Source organism: Halichoeres trimaculatus, unplaced genomic scaffold, assembly GCF_033239565.1.
Source record: "Halichoeres trimaculatus isolate MK-OKI-2021-1 unplaced genomic scaffold, fHalTri1.1 fHalTri1_scaffold_3, whole genome shotgun sequence".
Taxonomy (NCBI): domain Eukaryota; kingdom Metazoa; phylum Chordata; class Actinopteri; order Labriformes; family Labridae; genus Halichoeres; species Halichoeres trimaculatus.
Genome location: NW_027437181.1, coordinates 27,783,021 through 27,803,835, shown reverse-complemented (window position 1 = coordinate 27,803,835; position 20,815 = coordinate 27,783,021). Strand labels below are relative to the sequence as shown.

General features: G+C 39.0%; 1 protein-coding gene across 1 annotated transcript in view; it reads right to left on the bottom strand.

The window, feature by feature from the left end:
• Positions 1-20,815, bottom strand: part of LOC141787362 (CUB and sushi domain-containing protein 1-like) — a 580,923-nt gene that overhangs the window by 128,027 nt on the left and 432,081 nt on the right. The window contains exons 27-31 of the mRNA XM_074665649.1: positions 16,643-16,769; positions 15,987-16,198; positions 13,102-13,293; positions 9,505-9,643; positions 943-1,130 (exon numbers count right to left, since the gene is read on the bottom strand). Of these exons, the coding sequence (XP_074521750.1) occupies positions 943-1,130; positions 9,505-9,643; positions 13,102-13,293; positions 15,987-16,198; positions 16,643-16,769 (858 nt within the window). The remainder of the gene's footprint in view (positions 1-942; positions 1,131-9,504; positions 9,644-13,101; positions 13,294-15,986; positions 16,199-16,642; positions 16,770-20,815) is intronic.

Sequence of the window (20,815 nt, the reverse complement as noted above, 5' to 3'; positions counted from 1 at the left end):
GAAACAGCAGAAACGTTGGGAAACTTCTAAAAACATTTTGTGGTGAGTTGTGATTTAATTTCAAATAAATTATTTGCTAATCGTCACCTTCTTATCTTGCAATTTGGAGTAAGTTTCAAAGAAACTGGAAAAAATAGTAACCTACCAACTGTGACTTGCAACAATAAATGTGGACATTATTTTAAAGTTGTGTGAAGTTGTGTGCTAATTTCAAAGAAACAAGAAAAAACCTTGTCTAATTATTATCAAAGTGTGATGAAATTTGCAGACCTCTAAAGTTAAGTGATACCCATGTCAGTCTCCCTATAATTTAACATTATTTTGGACTAGCTTTGTAAACACATGGGACAAGTCAGTGTTTTATTAAAGCTTGGTTGTCCGTGGATAAAAATGGTCTAACTTTCATTATTTTCTTAGCTTTTGTTGAGGCCAATGACTTGTTGGTGTCACAGGAAACATATTTTCTAACTTGTTTCCGCAAACATTTTTTTTTCTGTAGTCTTGTGTTTCCTTCATTACTCAGACTCATACAGGGCGATGGTTCACTGACACTCTACAACCTTCCTCAAGCTCGTGTCAAGCTAAATCCAGCTGTGTTTTCCGGCTGCTTTTCAAAGGAGAATTTTTTTCCCTTCAAAATCGTCCAAGACTGTGAAAGCTTATTAAATCCAGTGGACTACGTAATCAACAGCTATTAACATGTCTTCTCCTATTATTAGCCCCATCCTCCCTTGAATGCTTATGCAATGATGAGAGAAAGGCTCCTTGCATTAACAACAACAACAAAAAAACCCTCCCTGGAATGACTAATCAATAGTCTGCAGATTGGTTTTAAAGCATTTGGTCGTTATCTCACAGGAAATCCATTACCTTTATGTGACCTTGACAGAAAATGAACAGGGACATTAGATTATTAAAGCAGACTTTTTGGGGTTTAATTACCTCTGAATTCGATGGCGAAACCAGACATGCCCAGTGAGGCGTCAGATCTGAATGCAAGGAAGAGGCTGTTACCACTGCTCTCTATCCGCTCCGGGGCCTGGTTGCCTTGGAGACTTGCTAGTAACGGCCCATTAGAGTCTTCACCCTCGTAGATGTGTAGGAAGTCATAACTTGGCTCCATGTTGAAACTGGGGTAGAAAAGAGAAAAAGATAACCTTTTGTTTAATATTCTTCTGAGATTGATTGTGTTACTTTTTGTTTTGTGCATCCTGGATCAGATCTCTAAACAATTAATTCAGAGTTATTTGATAAATTATAATACCTGCTCTTGTTACTGAGTGCAAATTACTTTCTGCTACCTCTTTTCTAATCTTCTAACAGTTTTTGACATCATCTGCATGTATTTACCACATCACAAATGAAACTTTGGATGTGCCTTTTATTTTCCATCTTCTCAAATTAGGGACTAAAAAAGTACACAACACAAACTTCAGTGGTATTTGAGAAGGAAACAACCTGCACCCCTCAGTATGCTTGTGCATGTTTGTGTGTACACCCAAACCAAATATCAGGGTTCATACAGATTTTTCATGGTCAAATTCAAGTACTTTTCAAGGAGTTTCAAGGTCAATTTTCAAACTTTTCAAGTACTGTGAGCGATTGTTAATTTCATAATGTTAAGAAATTGATGCGCACACAAAATGGCAATTTCATTGTTTTGTGTTCAACAGCACGTTTGTTCACAACTTCACAGAGAAGGCTCGCATTTACAAAAAAAAAACATTTTTTTCCTGATTCTTGTCTTTTTACTACTTTACTCTCAAAGAACTGATTCTCATCACTTGCTGACGAAACTGGTATCATTATCTTTGAAACTAAGAGTAATAGGAGCATTATGAGAATTTATATTTTATTTATTATATCACAAAAATGTTTTTTAATGCAGCTCCCTACTTTGTGAAAACATCCCTCCACAGTAGATGGTCCACAAACAGGGCAGACTGGGAGGACAAATTAAACGCACCCTTCCCAACACCGTGTGTGTTAATGAAGCAGCGGACAGCTCTCAGTGGATCAGTCTGAAGACAAACAGTGAAGTCATATCTCCAGTTCAGACCCTCAGAATTAATCTGAACACCTTGTAACAAACAACCACACGTTAAAAACACCCGCGTTTAACACATGGAGCTTATCATTTGGCGCGAGCACATTAGCAGTAGCTCGCGCAAGCGTCAGCTGATGAGGAGGATGATTGACAGCGTTTTCTCATAATCTGACACAGACGTCATGTTGCAGCAGGACAAAAACACTGAAACAGGTGGTTTGACGCTGTCTCTCTGCAGTTCTGATCAAACATAACTAACGCTAAGTAAAATCTGTTATGCTAAGACTGCTGCATGCCAAAGTTATGATCTCCTAATGAAGGAGAGCGTGAGGAGACGCGCTGATCCAGATGCATCTTGGGCTGATATCTACTTCATATAACCTTACAAAAACTCGCTGTGAGTTATACACAGATAGGGTATGACTATATATCCCACACTGACTTGCAGGAACGGAATGTTCTGTGTGGAGCACCTGCAGTCCGAAACTAAAATCCGGCCAAGAAAGGGAATATTTTCTTTTGATTAAAAGATCGATCCTTGGACTTTATGAATCTATGTCAAATTTTGAAAATGAGGATCGTTTTTATTTGTGAGAATCGTTTTTTTTTTTTTTTTTTTTTTTTTTTAACCCAGACCTACTTTTTTTGTATCGAATTCTATGGTTTTTATTATTCTCAAACAATGAGTTAGATAGCCACATCTCAGACGCTTATAATAAACCAAGCCGGTAGCGCGGCTTTAGCACGAACGAGCCATCTAACCTTTATGGTTTGATGCTCGGGGCAGGTTATCACATGACCGTTGTTCGTCTGTGCCGGGTCTCAATAAGAAACGCCGTTTCGTTCCTTCGTATGTACAGGGCGAGCCTCCCACTCCGCCGCGGCCGTATGCTCAGACCAGGCACGACCCGGTATTTGTAGACAAAACTTGTCACCGCCCCACCACAGTTATTTTATAACCTGCCCCGACAAACATCCGCGGGCAACACTACCTTTATGTTGTATGGGACACTGCCTTCATCACTCATGCTTAGCATGCAGCATAAAAAGGTGGTTAGCTTCAACAGGTAGCAGGCTAATTAAGGTGTAGGGCTAACAGGGTACCTCTCATGTGGCTGGCGAGTGCCAACTCGCCCATAGCTTCCACTGCAATCTCCTTTTTACATACATTGCAGTATGCTGCACGGGGATTTGCGCTACGTTTAATCCAAAATTTGTATTTTTCTTTCTCCAGCCAACGGACATTAAAGCGGCAGCCTCCCGGCGTGCTGTTTAAGGAACAATCCTCATGGGGGAGACGTCACAACGCACATATAAACAGACCAGTTATGTTACACCCGCGAGCCCATCAGATGGAACGTTTTTTCCCCCACAATTTTATTCTGTTTCTCTCTATTTGATCGATCTGTTGAGTTAGGAAGCTGAGTATTGAGTTATATACGATTATAAATTCAAGCATTCTCAAGCACTTGAATAGAAAATCAAGTACTTTTCAAACCTTGAAAACACAACATGAAAAAATAAGCATTTTCAAGGATTTCAAGGACCTGTACGAACCCTGAAATATGTACACAGAATTTTTATACCTGCAGCCTGAGCCTACAGCTGCTGAGGCATGTTGTTTCTTTCTGAAAGTTCTGCTGGTTTTTACTCTGACAGCCTGTCCTCATCTCTCTACACATACATGAAGACAACTGGCCCTCATGAGGGTACAGTGTATACACACACACGCATATACACACAAACACACACACTGACATAAGGACTCTGTGTTTGCTCTGACAGTGGTTGTGTTAGCCCTGTCTCCCACCTGTCAAACAGAGACAAATTTGTAAGCACAGACACACACTTGAATACCTACACACACACACACACACACGCACACACACACACACACACACACACACACACACACACACACACACACACACACACACACACACACACACACACACACACACACGCATGCATACAGTGTGTGTGTGTGTGTGTGTGTGTGTGTGTGTGTGTGTGTGTGTGTGTGTGTGTGTGTAAAGGTATACCCATGTAGCATGTTGGTGCAAAGAAAAAAGAGTAAAGGGAGAAATAGGAGACAGGTTCTGCAGCTGAAGTGTAAAAGTACAGAAACAGCACAAAAGCTTGTTGTGGAGTTTGAAACAGCAGGTGCTGTAGAGTCTCCACAGAAAGAGACACCTGATTCCATCTGATTTATTCACTTTAACGCGTCAAACACCTGTTGCACTGTACATTACATTGGATAAAAGACACCTTTGAATGAGACATTTCAGTGCATGTTACATTGTTGTCTCACCTTTCAACTAAAGGTACACTCTCCATTGAGGCTTTTGTTTGTATACCCCCCACACTGATCTCTAAAGACCCGAATCATTCATTCATCTTTTTCTGAACTGCTTATCCTGTTCAGGCTGGCGGGTGGCTAGAGCCTATCCCAGCTGTCATTGGGCGAGAGGCGGGGTACACCCTGGACTGGCCGCCAGCCAATCACAGGGCTGACACATAGAGACAGACAACTATTCACTCACTCACTCACTCACTCACACCTATGGACAATTTCGAGTGTTCAATGAACCTGATGAGCATTTTTTTGGACTGTGGGAGGAAGCTGGAGAACCCGGAGAGAACCAACACAAGCACAGGGAGAACATACAAACTCCACACAGAAAGGACACCAGCCAAGCTTGAAATCGAACCGGTGACCTCCTTGCTGTGAGGCTGCAGCGCTAACCGTTGCGCCACCATGCAGCCCAAGAATCAAGAATCAAGAGTAGAATCTGAATCAAGAGTATGAAATCAAAATTATAGTATAAATCCTTTTATCTCTTTTAAACCTTTTTTTTGTTTTTGAGTTATTAAACCTGCTGTAATTATCATACATCACTGGTTTTCCATTTATGTCAAAAATGTTTATTACAGCATGAACACACCTGTATTCAAATATAATTTGCTTCTGCAAAATTAAAATTTAAAAAGTCCAATAAGTCTCTTTTCAGGTTATGCTGATAGACCAACATATCAAGTCATGAACCTGTTTTTGTTCCCTGAGGTTGAAAAAACTGAAATCTTTGGTCTCATGAGCTGAGTTTAAAATGCTTGTTCATTCTTTCACATCTCTGTGTCCATGATTGCAATTCCCCCTCACCTGCCTGGATGAGTACTCCTTCAACAATCTACAGTCGATCTAAAACGCTGCTGGAAGACTGATAGCAAGGTCTAGCTCAACAACTCACATCACACCAATCTCATTTCGCCTCGAATACCTGCCAAACATATTATGCAGCGAAGTTAACGAATAAAACACATACAGTACATGGGGTGGGGGCCAAAATTAGAACACTGGGCACATTTAAGAGGTTTCAGTTTTTTTTATCAAATTGGCCATTAATATACCCTTAAAACGAATTAAATATCTACAGTTATCATAATGTCACTAGGCTCTATATTTCACAGAATAGAGCAATAAGAAGGGTGTTTAGGTCATCTGATTTCTTTGTGTTCAGATAAACTATCTGCATGTTTATTGATCATGATTTGGAGGCAAAAAAGGTCAAAGTTCTAAGATCTGTCATGTGCACAAGTTTGGCCACAATTGTATATAACATCATCTTTAATTCCTGGTGATTGTGCCTTTGGTTTTGTTGTGTTGTGATGTTGATGTGTGAGTGGTGTGGATCTGTCTTCTCTTCTTTGCTGATGATTTATAGTGAGCTTTGCACGTTTATATACATTTTGTGTAGTATGCTTCTTTTTCAGCTGGAAGGTAAATGTGGCTGAAAACCACAACTACAATAAAACACTGAATCATCTGTTTCATAAAAGAGCTGGAGAAAGTTTGAGAAACTTTGTCTTAATGAGGATTTATCATTAAAGTGTACTTTTTGCACTTAAAAAACACCATCTGTAATCATTGTCAAAGTCAAAATGAGTGCAAAGAATGCTCAGGTTTAAGCACTGTGTTTGTATCTCATGCACAATGGGCTTAACTGCACATAAGCCCCTTTTTGCACTGACAAAGCATTAAAATGATCCCTGCTAATACCTTTTGCATTGGTAATAAAATTCAGGGTCTAAATGCTTAAGCTACTAAATGTCATAAAAACAACATAAAGATCTCACTGAGCAGAACAGCACTATCACCTCACATGACCGCAGCAGAAAAAACAAAAGGGTGAGTTAAAAGTTAAGACCTTAATCCATATCAATGTAAATCTTGTTTTTAGCTAGCTTGAGGATAATTATACAGCTACAGACCAATCACTTCACTCATGTTGAGAGCACAGTCACATCTGACCACTGACTGGGAGACGTTGGTCCACAGTATAGTTATTAAAAGTAATAACACCTTTGGAAATCTTACAGAGAAGTATAATATAATAATAACTCTTCATAAATGTCATTTTCACGAGGTTAAATAAGGTTTTATGCTCAATGTACTTAGATATTATCCCACAAAATGAGTTTAAGATCCCCACATAATGTACTCTGATTTCAAGATTGATAAATCAGTAAATCAATCAACAAAGGTATGTGGCAGCTGTTCTCTAAAGCACATAATTTCTTTGGATTATATAAATAATGACAAAACATTCACAACAAAACTCAACTTCGTTAAGAATGAAATAAAAACAGCTTTGGTGTTATAACAGTGAAGTAACAACAAGGAAACGATCTGTACAGATGGAAAACATGAAGACAAAATTGGGTCATTTTTCCTCCTTTGGCAATCTGGAGATAGTCTGCTTTCCTTTTATCTCTTTTGCTATATGTGATTCCCCCATCTTCATTTTCTCTTCTGTCTTAAGCCCCTGACCACAGAGAGTGATAAAATATTTACGACTGGGACACAATCAGGGCTTAAAATGTAAATAAACACTGTGTTCTGTTACTCAGTACCATAACACTGAACATGACATAAATCTCTTCAAATTGCTCATGGGTTCCCCTTCTCCTTTTTTTTTTTATTTATTTATTTTTTTTTTTGAATAAACAAAATGTTGTTGCAGATTTACATCTAAATACAGCTAAAAGAAAAGATCCTGAACAAAAACATGTACTTCATGGGGCTGCATCCAAATTAACTCCATGCTTACTCTAATGAACAAGTAAAAGCACAAATGTGTGGAAGAATGTGATTTTAATGTGGTTTATTAGTCTCATGTAATGTCTTTGAGCTGTTTTACCCACCCAAATGGATTTGTGTTGCCTACATGGACCTTAACTGTGTGTTAATTAACATTATTCTAAACTTGGCCTGATCCCTGACAACACAGCGCAGATTTGTTTTTACCCTGTGTGGACAACAGTGAGTCATTCAAAGTCCACACTCAGAAGTAAACTTAAAATAAACTCATGAACCAAGTCCATGGGGGTTGATACATTTTTAAATGTAGGCCAGAAGAAAAACATATTTCAGAAAAATTGCCTTTGGGACTCTGTCTATCCCCTGAATCTTTAACTTTGTAATTTAGAAGGTTTTCTCAGGTATTTGGACGATCTAATTAAAAATTTATATCATCTGTGAGACTATTGCTCAGCACTGATGTGTTTGTTTCTGACATATTGCCTCAAAGTTGAAGGGAAACACAGCTTGCTTTTGCTTTCTCATCACCCAAGTTTCAGAGTTATTTATGATTTGTTAGAAATACTTCTCACACTTTCTATTTCTCTTACATAAAATATATTTATGATCACTCAGCCTTGTTTATGTTTTACTGGAGGAGAATCACAACCCTAATCAAGTATTGATATATCATCAATATTTCTTTGAGTATTCAGTACTTTTAATTAAATTTTACTTTGGCAAAATTAAGCTGCTGGAAAAAAGATATTCCAGATAACTCTGATTTCTTCCCTTTAGTCTGTCACTGCTATGACATGTTCAGAAAATGTTAAAACAGGAGGTTTAGGTTTGATTCTGTTTTAAAATGTAAGCAGACCAACTAAGCAGCAGACCATGAGAGCATTTTTTCTATGTAAAGAAGCATGTGAGCTCTGTTCAAGGTGTAAGGCTACAAAAGTTTGTATGGAAATTTCTGAAACGCATAAACAATATCAACACTTTACAACATTAAAAATCTTAATAAGTCAATTTATATAGCAGTTAGAAGAACATGTAACATTAGCTGAGACACTCCCCACTGTACTCAACACCTGCCATTTAGCACACACTGACACGGCACCAACCTACGCCGATGACGTAGTCCACAATAATGGTTGTAGATCTGTCCAATGGATTGGTAATTTGTCCAACCTTACTTTTTGAGTACCGGTACAAGACCAATGCATCCCTGTACTCCACTAATACATAAAATGGGAAGGCTATGTTAAAGCCCTGTTAGAGCCCAAAATATACCAACAACCCAGAATGTAGCAATGACCCAAAATGTAAAAAAAATAAATAAATAATTTTAAAAAATGTAATAAAACCCAAAATGTTATATCCACCCCAAATGAAACAAGATTTTACATTTGGGCAAAAAGTTATTTTACAATACACATACTGCACAAAGTTATTAACATTTTTTCTTGTTTTCATTTTGGGCTCACCACCTTTGTTACATTGTAGCTAAGTTATTACATTTCTGGTTTTATAACATGTTTTTTTAAATTACATTTCAGGTCATTGTTAAATTTCTGGTCATTGTTACATTTTGGGCTCTAACAAGCCTGAAACGTAACAATGACCCAAAATGTGATTTAAAAAAAAAAAGTTATAAAACCAAAAATGTAACATCTGACTCATAAAGTAACAAAGGAGATGAACCTAAAATGTAAAAAGAAAAAAAGTAAGGAAACCAAAAATGTAAAAATGTACCAAGTTGTTACATTTTAGGCAAAAACTTACTACATCTTGGTTCAGTTATTACATTTTGGGTTTTGGCTGAGCACTTCTGTTACATTATCAACCATTTGTTACACTATAAGCTTTATTTAAAAAAAAAAAAAACATTTTCAGGTCATTACGTTCATGGCTCTAACATGGCACTACTCACCTTTCAGTAATTTGCCTGCATTAGAAGCTAATGTGAAGTATGAAAAGCAGAATATCTGCTATTCAGCTTTTGTGATGAAATGAAACATTTGATTATGCATTACAAACCTAAGCATGTCTTACTAAACTAAAACCCAACATAAAGGTTGAATCTTGGATCAAAACAACTTTGCAAAAATATTTGGGTTTTATATCTGAAATCCTACACCTTATCGACTTGAGTTTCAGAAAGGGTTAAAGCCTCAGCATGCCTGTTGGTAGATACAAGTGGTCATGTGCACACACACACACAAACACAAACACACACGCACACACACACACACACACACACACACACACACACACACACACACACACACACACACACACACACACACACACACACACACACACACACACACAAAATAAATAAATAAATAGAGCCATGATTTCTATTCAGGTGGCCTACCTTTTGAAGATGAGTGCAATGACAAAGTCAGGGTTGACTCTGATTCTCCAATCACACTCCTTCCCAGCGGGGTAAGGCTGGGGATAGTTAGGGGACAGAATCACTCCTGAAGGCCCGCTGACGTTGCCCCCACATGTTGCTTGAGGGAGAGAGACAAGCAGAGAGAAAGAGAGGAAAGGAGAAAGATGATTACACAGCACTGGGGCACTGGGCCCAGAGTAATTCAGCAAGAGAATCACCCCTTATTGACCACTCATACAACCCCCACAGGTAGGCCGAGTGTAGGAGAGTAAGTCCGTGATGGGGAGTATGGCAGGGGTCGGTTAGGGGGGAAAGAATTACTCCTGGAGGATCACTGATATTACCTAAACAGGAAGCTGGAGAGAAGGAAGACCAGAAAGAAACAGTGAGATTTAGTTACGGAGGGTATGACTGGGGGTAGTTAGCGGGGAAAATTACCCCTAACGGCCCTGTCATCCCACAACAAGCCAGAGAGCAGGAAAGAGCTATTGGCAAGAGAGACAGATAGATGCATTCAAGCAGCAATTTGGTGATGCGAAGGAAGAATGTGAAACATGGAGAGGTGTCTTGGGGGTGGCAGGTGGGTGTGAACAGATTATCAACGGTGAAAAATACGTAAACAAAGGCATTAACAGTTGCAAATCACTCAGAGGCAGACACACTGTTCAACACTCGGCTGTTGTGTGTAATGCTGGTCTAATCTCTAGAGCTTTTGAACACTCGGGGATTCACAGCTGGAGGGGAAGTGCAAAGGAGGGAAGCAGTGCACGTATACACTTAAAGCCTTATATGTTATCAACCGCATGGTAAATGTGAGGTCATCGGTAAGGAGTCAGAGGGAACATCAGTAATAAGGTGTAATGTGTCTCACAGACATGGTTGCATGGAAAGTTATCTGGCCACTGTGATAACTCCTCCTGATAGGAACCATGAAGATAGACCGTGGCATCAAGCAAGAGGGGAAAATCTGTGTGAATACAGCGCTACTTGCTGCATAATCTCTTATAACAAAATTCACATAAAATGAAGACTCATTTTAAGGATCTTGATTTTAAGTCTAGTTGTTTTCTGGTTTCCATTTGTATGGAAGGTTTGTATTGAAAGGTTTGTGTGGAAAGAGGAGCAAGTAACACAAACAGTCATAATGATATTTTGCTTTCCAAGTGTTGGAATCTAACAAAGGTTTATTTATCTATCCAAGATATCTGAATACAAGAGCCTCTAACAATCTGTTTTAGATCAAAAATTTTAATTGCAATGAATCAGCCTGACAAAGTGTCACAGATGCCAATCAGCGGTTACATTTCCCAGCTTCCTGGAATGCATCAGATTTCACCCTGTACAAATCTTTAGCCTGTTGTTATTTCAGAAAGCATTTGACCCATGTAATGCTAGTAAATAACAAGAATAAATATATTTTTTTTCTTATTCTTATATCAGTGTAGTGAGCAAGAGTGAAGCATCTTTGTAACGTGCTGTCAACTGTTGAACTGAGACATTGGGCTAATCCAAAATCCCTTGGTCCTTGGGACCATGTGCACGTCTCGAAAAGGGTGTTCCAATTCTCCGTCATGTGAAGGGGTAGGCCCACACAGCCCTTGAAATGAAGACAAACCGGGGCCTTACTTGAAACCAAGGAGGTATGACAAATTTCCAAGGATATCCAATCCTTTGCTACTCCAAGTAAATATTAGCAATGTTTTGAATTGGTGGTAATATTTAGAAATTGCTCGTTTTAGCAATCTAGCTAATGCTGCTATAGTGACAGCTACAGCTATAGCTAACAATAGCTACACCGATGCCAGACCAGGGTGACAAATTCACAACAAACAGATTTCACTACAATGGCCTGCATTTCATGAATGATTAGACAGATAAGCTGTATTCAGGAACTGCATAGCTACATAAGCTATGATAAGCTAATGCTACAGTATCCACAAGCATTCACTTTTCATAGCTTAGATGTCTTATTACTCATGTAATGCAGGACATCATAGTGAGGTGTGTTTGCTGTGAATTCATCACCCTAATCTGACATTAGTTTATCATCACTTTGTAAAAATGTGTTTTGTTCGAAAGTATATAAACAGTAGCTCTGCCTACGAAAGCTAGCGAGCAGTTAGGGGGGATAATGTAGCAAGGATCGAGTGGCATCTTGTTTCAAAGCAATGATTTTTTTTTACCCCTTCTCCTAGGCCCTTAAAACAGAGGACAATGGCGAAGGGCACCCTGGGGGGAAGTGCAACATGGAAAAGTCTTCACTGGATTTTTTTTTTACGCTAACTGTCGACTTCACCTGAATAACAGACAGCTTAGTATTTGATCCCATATGACTGAAAAAAGGTTTGGAGATTGCTGTGTGAGGGATTTCTCTCATGCTTGTTCCGGTCATTTTAAGTCAACCTTTAGCTGCCTCTCAAATCATGTCTCATCCTGATCAGCGGCAGAAAAAGAAAACTCAAGATCTTCATGATAAACTCATGTCATTTTTCTTCATCTGTTTACCCAAATCAAATGAATATTCTGACTATTGTGACATGGCTCTCTTTTTATGCCAAAAAAGAAAATAATGCAGCAGTAAATAAGGCTAACAGGGAGTTAATGAATTTATTTTCATTGCATGGTGAAGACACCAAAGAGCTACAGCTGCATTCCAGGTAATTCTTTTCATGGCTTCCTTTTTTACATTCTCTGTCTCTATAAAGCCACCCTTCAGATCTTAAAGTCACTTTCTTTTTTTGCCAAGCGACTCAAGTGTGTCTCACTCGGTAGCAGGAGAAAATAAAGGAAGGAAAGTACACCTGAAAGTGGGGGAGTGAAAAGATAAAAAAAAAAAAAACTGCAGTAGAATTGTGTGAATGAGGTGTGGAGTGGGATGTGGAAGCTCGCTGGGCTAAAAGCAGCAGGGAGGCTCAGTGCTGGTGATAATAGAGAAAAAGAGCAAACAAGCTCTGGTTTTTCCAAAGGCTCTGAAATAGAGACCCCTAAAGCTGTCTGTACTCTTCTGTGATTCTAAATATCTGACCACCCTTTTTTCCACAGCCTCATCCTCTCCCTATCTCAAGTAAAGAAAGCTTTTGAGGTCCGTGCTGAACTTTTCCCATCTTCCACTGCAACACTGTTTGATGTTATCACAACCACTGTTTCCTCAGCACCTGTTCAACTCGTCCTTGATCGTAAAGAGCATGCCTCCAAACTGAAAAAAGCATCTAACACTCCTGCAGCAGCATCATTTGGGGATTAGCGATCACCTCACCAGCAGGCTTCACTTGATTTGCCTGCGGAGAAGTATGTCAGATGTGGCACAGCAACACTGGAGTCCCTGTGGGAGTTGAACTGTCATGTTTGTTGTTTACTCCCTACACTTCAGACTTGAGAAACAACTCTGGATTATTCCACCTCCAGAGACTACGCAGTCAGTCTTCCATTGACTGATGTATTGTCGGAGTAAGTGTTGTTGTCTGTAACCAAAAAAACTTTCATATCTTTTATCTGGTGCCTTTTTCATAAGCAGTCCTCTTTTTAAGGGTGACATATTTTATTCCCTTTAATATCTGTTTGTTATTGTACACCTACCTATACATGTGGGAGGGTCAGGCTGCCAGTAGAATCTGTTATCCATCCGAACACACGTGATGGTGTCCTGGCCCTGCAGCTGGTAACCTGGATCACACTGGAACGTCATACTGTCCCCAGGCTCCTTGCTGTCTCCGTATCGAGAGCCATTCACAGGGATGCCCGGGTCATTGCAGGTTGTTGCTGTAGTTGCTGGAGAATGTAGAAGAAAGACTTTAATGTTGACCAACTCTTGGCAGATAGAGAGCAGTGTTGCTACCTCTCAGCCTCAAGGAAAGAAGTAAAATACTAAACTGTAGTCAAGTAGTTCGGGCCCCCAATATGTAATAATGTATACATTTTCGCTTTATTATGTAATAGCAACGCATTTCGTAACAATCTGCCATATTTTGTGATAAAATTACTGAATGTAATATGTAACAAACTTTGGCGCATTTTGTAATAAGTTCTTACTTATTACATGCAGGAACCCACATTTTGTAATAAGTGATGCAATGCGTTAAAAACTTATTACATAATGTGGCAAAGTTTATTACATATTGTGTTCAAGAATTTTATTACAAAATGTGGCGACTATTTATGACATTATTACATATTAGGGCTTTATTATATAATGTGGCATTACAGGGCATATGATTGGCAGATTGTGAGGATTAATATCTCTTGATTATTAAACTAATGTACACTTGACCACTAACTAAATTAATAATCCCACCAGGTTCAATCTCATTTTACCAGTGTCCTGATTTTGTATAAATGGGCCCTCTCTCATGTTGAGCATCTGTCAGTTTAGAGTTTAGCAACAGTTTGGTTTAAATGCAATAAAGATCTTCTCTCAGCTATGGCTCAATTTCTTCCAATATTAAAACCCAGAATCCTTAATGTATAAATCCTAACTTCATTCTAACTCAAATGTGTTGTATTCAAAGGGATTCAAGTGGCAGGGAAAAATCCTGTCAGGGTCTGAGATGATGGGTGCATAGCAGAATTACAACTTTGCCATCCTTTTTTTATGTATGCAGTTCTAAACCTGGAGTCCAGCACATCTAAAAGACTGAGAGAAAGTGTAGCTTTGAATTGTCAAGATAGACAGTGTGGAACTTGGATCTTGCCTTAAAGACATTTTGTTGCCTGAATATGGCAGTTCCTGTATCAGTGCTGACTCTGAACTAACTTTTTGCTTGACTAAAGTCAAGAAGAAGTTGAGCCTATATCCTTTCTGTGCAGCAAAAAGTTATAACATTTAAACCTGTTGGTATAATCAGCCACTCCTGTGATCATAGATAATTATATCCCTTTAACCTCAGGCCGCTGAAACAGTCTTATAGGACTTTTCCTTCTTGGCCAACAAAATAAACAATACCTGTTTCTCAGGGACCACAGAGATTCAAAACCTCTAATTTCAGATTAAAGTAACAGCACTCTCCAAGAGACCATACTTTAGAAATTCTATCTTCCTAAAAGTCATAATGAAAAAACAACTGTAAGAAACTGACCTTCTATACTACAGTTCACAGAATTATCTCCTGTGCGGCTATTCTGACACACAGTACCAGTTCAATCTAGAATTAAAGTTTATTTTTTGTTACACTAGATAAAAGGGTTTTCATTCATGTATTGATCAGGAAGAAATGACAACTGGGACATGAGTAGGTCAAAGTGGGTGGACAGACAAAATGAAGAGACATCTACAAAAAGATCACCCCTAAAAATCATTAAAATCTCACCAGGTAAATACCATTACCTTCACTTTGGGAAATCAATAAAGGGGTAAATATGAACAGCAATTACCATAGTAATGGGGAAAAATGAGCTGATTAATTTGATTGCAAGTGCAAATGTTTGTTTCAAAATGTAAATAACAGGAAAACAAATAATGTGTGAGGGACAACAAGCTTTGGATGTAAATATTTATAGCTGGAAACATGCATATTTAGAAAAAAAACCTCTCAGACTGGTGTGTGTGTAGAAGTTTTGTGCCCATGTGTAAGCATGAGCATGTTTATGTATGAAAGTTAAAGAGCAAGTGCTGGATATAAATCGCTGCGTAAGTGGAACAAGCACAAGCGTGTGTTCATGCTGATGTGAATATGCAGCTGAAGGGGTGACATGGTCGTGACTCTGCAGTGTTGCGCTAACTCTTGACAAGTGACTTTGGTCACAGTGAAAGTCCTTTTTCCCTGAAAAAGCAAATAGCCCTGTCTTTCAGAAAAGTGGGAACAACAGCAGAAACTGTTTGAGGTTTACAGTTGAATGCACAAATACAACATGAAACACTCAAATAATAAACATGAGAAATACCTTTTGCATCAGTATATCATATGGTTAATGAAATGATGATTAATTGATAACTATCATTACTATTAATGGACTGAGCCAGTGTATCTCAAGGAGACGGTTCATTATGCTGTGAGATAACCTGAATTGAATCAGCACTCCATGATTTATTACAGCAGATCCTGATTTCCTTTTAAAAGAGCCACATGTCTCTGGTGAGCTCCTCCAGAACATGTGAGCTCAGGTCCCTGAGTGAGGTATTACATTTCTAATTTGATTCTTTGGCTGAAGGTTTTTTTTGTAAATCCTGTTAAGTGCAGCATTATTTCTAGATTAATTACCTTAAAGCTAATATAAATGAGGTTTATGTAATAACTAAGAAACTGTAAATGTGATGACTGCCGAGTTTGTTAATTAGCTCATTTAATTGCTAATTAAATTCAGTTTTTTTTCATAAATGGATGCAGGGATAGAGTTAGGCATGCCACCCAATTCAGTTATTAAGTGGAATCACGGCAAATCTTTTGACTGTTTTCTGTCACTTTGAGTTTTCTGTCTCAAGTGAACGCTGAGTTTAAAAATCCAATTTAAGAATCAAATCTACTCACTGGAGAATTGTATAGAAAATCCTTGCTTGCTGATGAAATAATCAGAGTCAAACTGCAGTGTGAGTATGTTGAAAGTCGAGTGGATGTCTTCCGGTAAGGCAGGGCCGGACCATTCCTTCAGCAGGATCCCTCCGTCTGATGGCCCCGATGGTCCATCCCAAACTCTCAGGATATCGTGGCCAACTTCGGTGTCAAAGACGATGAAGTGAAGACTGGACGGGAACACAGAAATCAGAAGATTAATGACCCAATAAGATCATTAACATATGTTTGCAAAGCAGCAGTTTTAGCATAATCATATCAAGATATAAATAGGAGCACTGCTGACAATAGACAGATCTAACCAATATACACACTCAGAGGAATGTCAGCTGTGGCGATGGCGTGTTTCAAAACATAATGCTGACACAATGAAGAATGTGGTGTAATCTCCGACACAGCAGTTGTTTGACAGGGAACATGTATCTATAATTATAGAATGCATCATTTCCTGACAGTCTTGTTTTTGCGTGTGTTATTTTTACCTTGAAGCCTATTTGAAGTGTCCAAAGAAGGGAAAAAAGAGGAAGAAGGAAAAAAAACCCTGACAGATACCTACAGGCCATCATCATCATACTCCCAGCAGCCTCAGAGTAAGTCCAACTGCTTTTAATTACCTGATAGTCTTGCCTGTGTCTGCCTCTATAGTCCAGGTACAGTGGAGGTTGTTGTCATATGGAGCAGGGTATCCCGGAGACAAAATCCGTCCAGACACTGCCCCAGTTATGTGACCTCCACACTCGGCTGCAAAGACACGACAGAGAGGGCTGAACATTACTGGGACTACCATGATAACATGAGAGATGAAAAAAAAATAGATCAACACAAATAAAACCCACAGAATATAAGACTCCGTAACCCATATGACTCAAACATAAACAAACAAAGCAACAATACTGGCTCATTAGGCAAAGCAGACCCCAACACTAACCATGGAGAAAACACTTTCTGCTCGATATTACAAACAATTTAGCTCTCTGCCATTACATCTCATTTTAAATACACTTACACTGCATTTGACATATCACTGAATTTACTCATCATAATGTTACAAAATAAGCCTTTAAAGCTGCACTTAATAAAAACGGCCTTGTTTAACACGCGTTGGCTATGACTCTGTGACTCAGTTGCTCTTGCACTTTCAATTTGTTTTCTATTAACATTTTAAAGTGTCCCTTGTAAATAGAGGTCTGATCAGCTTCACCTTGGCTCTCCCACTCAAGACCTGACCCGTAACCTCAGCTCAGCCAGGCTAAAAATATACAGTGTCAAATTGCATGAAGTAAGGTCTCCTTTAGCCTCATGAGCTAGTCCTTTAATGACTTATTCCAGGATCCAGGATCTGAGCGGTAGGAGCTCTGATTAGTTTGTGCTGTGCTCGTACAATGACAGCTTGAGGAAACATTTTTGGATACCTGCTAAACCCAAACAGTGACTGGTTTTATCTCCTTTGTTTAAGTCCAGAAGGAGAAGTGAAATGAGTAAAATGCATGGTTTATACAGCTGATTCTAATGGGACACAAGGCTGAAGTCATGGCGTTTGTTGACATTTTGCTGCCATGCTGTATGTGCTGTAATTAATGATAAGTTGACGTCGTCTCAACTGCAGAATGTAATTCAACTTGAAAATCTATGTCCAAATAAATCAGTAATGCATGTCAACTTGACACTAAAGGGGTTCAGGTGGGCTTGGGATTACAAATGCCTACGTCATCAAATTTCTGCACCTGTAAGGAAAATGCATAGTAGTAATAAGTGACTTAAAAATAACTTGTGTTTTTGCTCTTGAAGTAGACTTTTCATCGGTAGTTTACTCCTTTTTTTTCGTTAAGTTTTCTCATTAAAACTTGCTGATGGTCCTCATAGTCAAACACTACAGTTGAGGATCACTGTCAAAAGTCTGCTGCTGCACTTTGTTTCCTAATTCACCACACACACCTTAGACCCTCTGAGCTTTTTAGTAAAGCTACAGCTTTCAAGTTATTACCCAGAATGCTCTTTGTGATTTTTGACCTAAAAGTTATTGTCACTGTGAGTGAGGAGGGAACATAGTGGATATGGGAGCCTCAAAATAGTTTGTTGAGTTAATACCCAGAATGCCTTTGAGAATCACAATTTATTGTCACTCCCAGTAAGGAGTATGAAACCATTCTACACCGTGAAGAGTTTGGTGGGTAACCTCACACTCTCTGAGCTACATGACATAAGTGTGCTGTCTGTCATCCATGATATGGACCAGGAGCCATTACTTCACAAAACAAACCTCAAACCAGGAACAGATTTAAAATGTGAAAATACAACCTGAAGAAGTTAAGTTAACCAACAAATTTAGTTAATATAAACAAAAATGTAAGGTTAAAATTAATGAAAACTGTAGTTAATTTGAAATAGATTAATTATTTCAAACAACTACCTGAGGAAGTTCAGGTAACAAGTCGAAATCAACCAAACTAAGACAAAGGTTGACACAAGACATCTTATTAAATCAAGGTAACTTCTGTTGCAACAAAATGTAATTTTTGACCTTACATAAAATTTTGAGGCAGTCCTTTACATCACATTTTCTTGTTGAAACAACAAGTTACAGTTAACAGTGTAGCTGTCCATTTGTAGCACTACTGACAGCCCAGTGCTGTAAGACATGTAGGTTATGTGTCCTGGTTATGTCCTGAAAGTCATCCACCAAGCTGAGCTAACGTAACCTCACTCTTCATTTTACTGATTCTCAAGTTTGAACGATTGAACTAACAGTTTAGCCTGTTTAGCTCGTGCTCTATCGCTATCTTGTTTAGTTTTCCTCTGCTCTTCTGTCCTTTTTTTGTCTGACAGTTAGGCTCCAGTGTTCACCATCACTACAACATTTATTGAAGAAATCGTTTTCAGCAGAGAAAAACACAGATCTCTCTTCTCTCTACTAAACGTCATCAGCCGGCGTGGTGTTGTCATGGAGACCTAGTCATGCCATAAATCAATCTGGTCCTGCTTGATCTCTATCGGGAAGCTACCAAGTAGCATTTCAAATTAACCTTTATTGGTGTTGATAATCTTGTTTTAAAGTGCGGATTACGATCAGGTATATACATCTAGAAAAGAGACTTTTTCAAGATCACTTTGAAACTCCTCACAGCCCCTTTCAAGTCAGGACCTAACGCCAGAAATCATCTTAGCATTGATTTTTTCTGTAGCCGTGAATGTCAGCAGACACTTCTACCAGTGAAATAAACTAATATGAAGTGAGGAAGAGCAGAAAATTTCCCAGGAAAGCAAAAAAAACAGACAAAACAGACAAAACAGTTTTATTTAGTAATTCATTGGACTGTGGGACAGTGTCCTCGTCCTTTGACCATGGAAATAAAATCTACTCATTCTTAAGTTGAAATGATTCATCAAGACATTAAAGAAAATGGGAGAGACAAGCTTGAAACAACGACCCACTTGGCTACAGTATATTTTATGGATGGGAAAATGCATTCACTGAATTAGTATTTAATGCTTTCATTATGAACAAATCACTCAAGGACTTAGTGTCTATGAGTTCTCATTTGTTCTCAAGACACTTTTATTATAATGCTGATTTTTTTACAGCGCAGTGGCTTTTAATTGAATTCAGTTTGATGCTGCTGCATACACTGCTGCTGCTGTTGTGTGTAGATGTCTGCTGCCTTTACCTATAGTCAGGTGAACTCTGGTAGGCTCTGATCAGATCTTAACGTTTTTTTCATGGGTCCTTTTTGGTGGTGCCCACCACTTTTGGCCACTAAAGCTCACAGTATTCAATGAAAGCAGATTATCTGGATCATTTTTCCTGATCTCCTTTCCTTCCCGATTAACATTTCAGTTCATCTCCATAAGGGGCGGCTCCACTACTTTGCTGTGAATTACTCAGAGGTGTGAAGGTTGACTTAAATGAAAATCGCTTTAGAAAGGCTTGAATCATTAAATCAACCTTGAATTTTCCAAGCTCCTGCTATACGGTTTCAAGGTTGGCAAATAACTTTGATGGCTGTTTCCCCTTAGGGATCTCCCTATTGTGTTCAAAGTTTCATGAAAAAATGCAGCTTAATGCACAAGGGAGAACAGACTTTTTGAGTTATTTTTATATTGTTTTCAGCGGTTAGGAGCAGGGGGAGACTGCAGGTAGCTGGGGGAAAAGCTGGGAGTACATTCACACTCATCATGATAATACATGGTATGCATGGCTGCCCACTGAGCGGGCAGATCAGTGCTGATTAGGGAACAATCGGGTAAAGGGAAGCACCTGTGTCAGCATGTGTGCTGCATGTTCTGTGAGTTAAGAGGGTGCCATTAACACAGCTCTGTAATCTGCAATACCATGACAACCTACTGCTGCTGCTGCTGCTGCTGCATTACCCCAGGCAGACTGAACCCAAACACACGTTCACATGACAAACACAAAGGGGGATGCAGATAATGACACAATCACACACAAGGCCAGACACTCACTCGAAAAACACTTGTGCAGTTATGCAACAAAACACATTTGAATGCACACACCCACTCATACAATATAACCGTGTTTTTCAAACTCAGAGAGGGAGAGAAGACAGAAACAGCCTCAGGCAAAGCCATCTCCACATCTCCTCATCCCCTCATCTCCATGCTATAACACATGAAGATGTGGGACCAATGCAGACACACTGGAAGGGAAATAGTCATGGAGGCAGGAAGTCGAACACCCCCACAGACAGACACAGGAGGAAGAAACAAAGGTAGCTGTAGAGAAAGTTAGCCCAGGGCTCTGCCAGACAGTTTTCTCCTGCTCGGTGGCT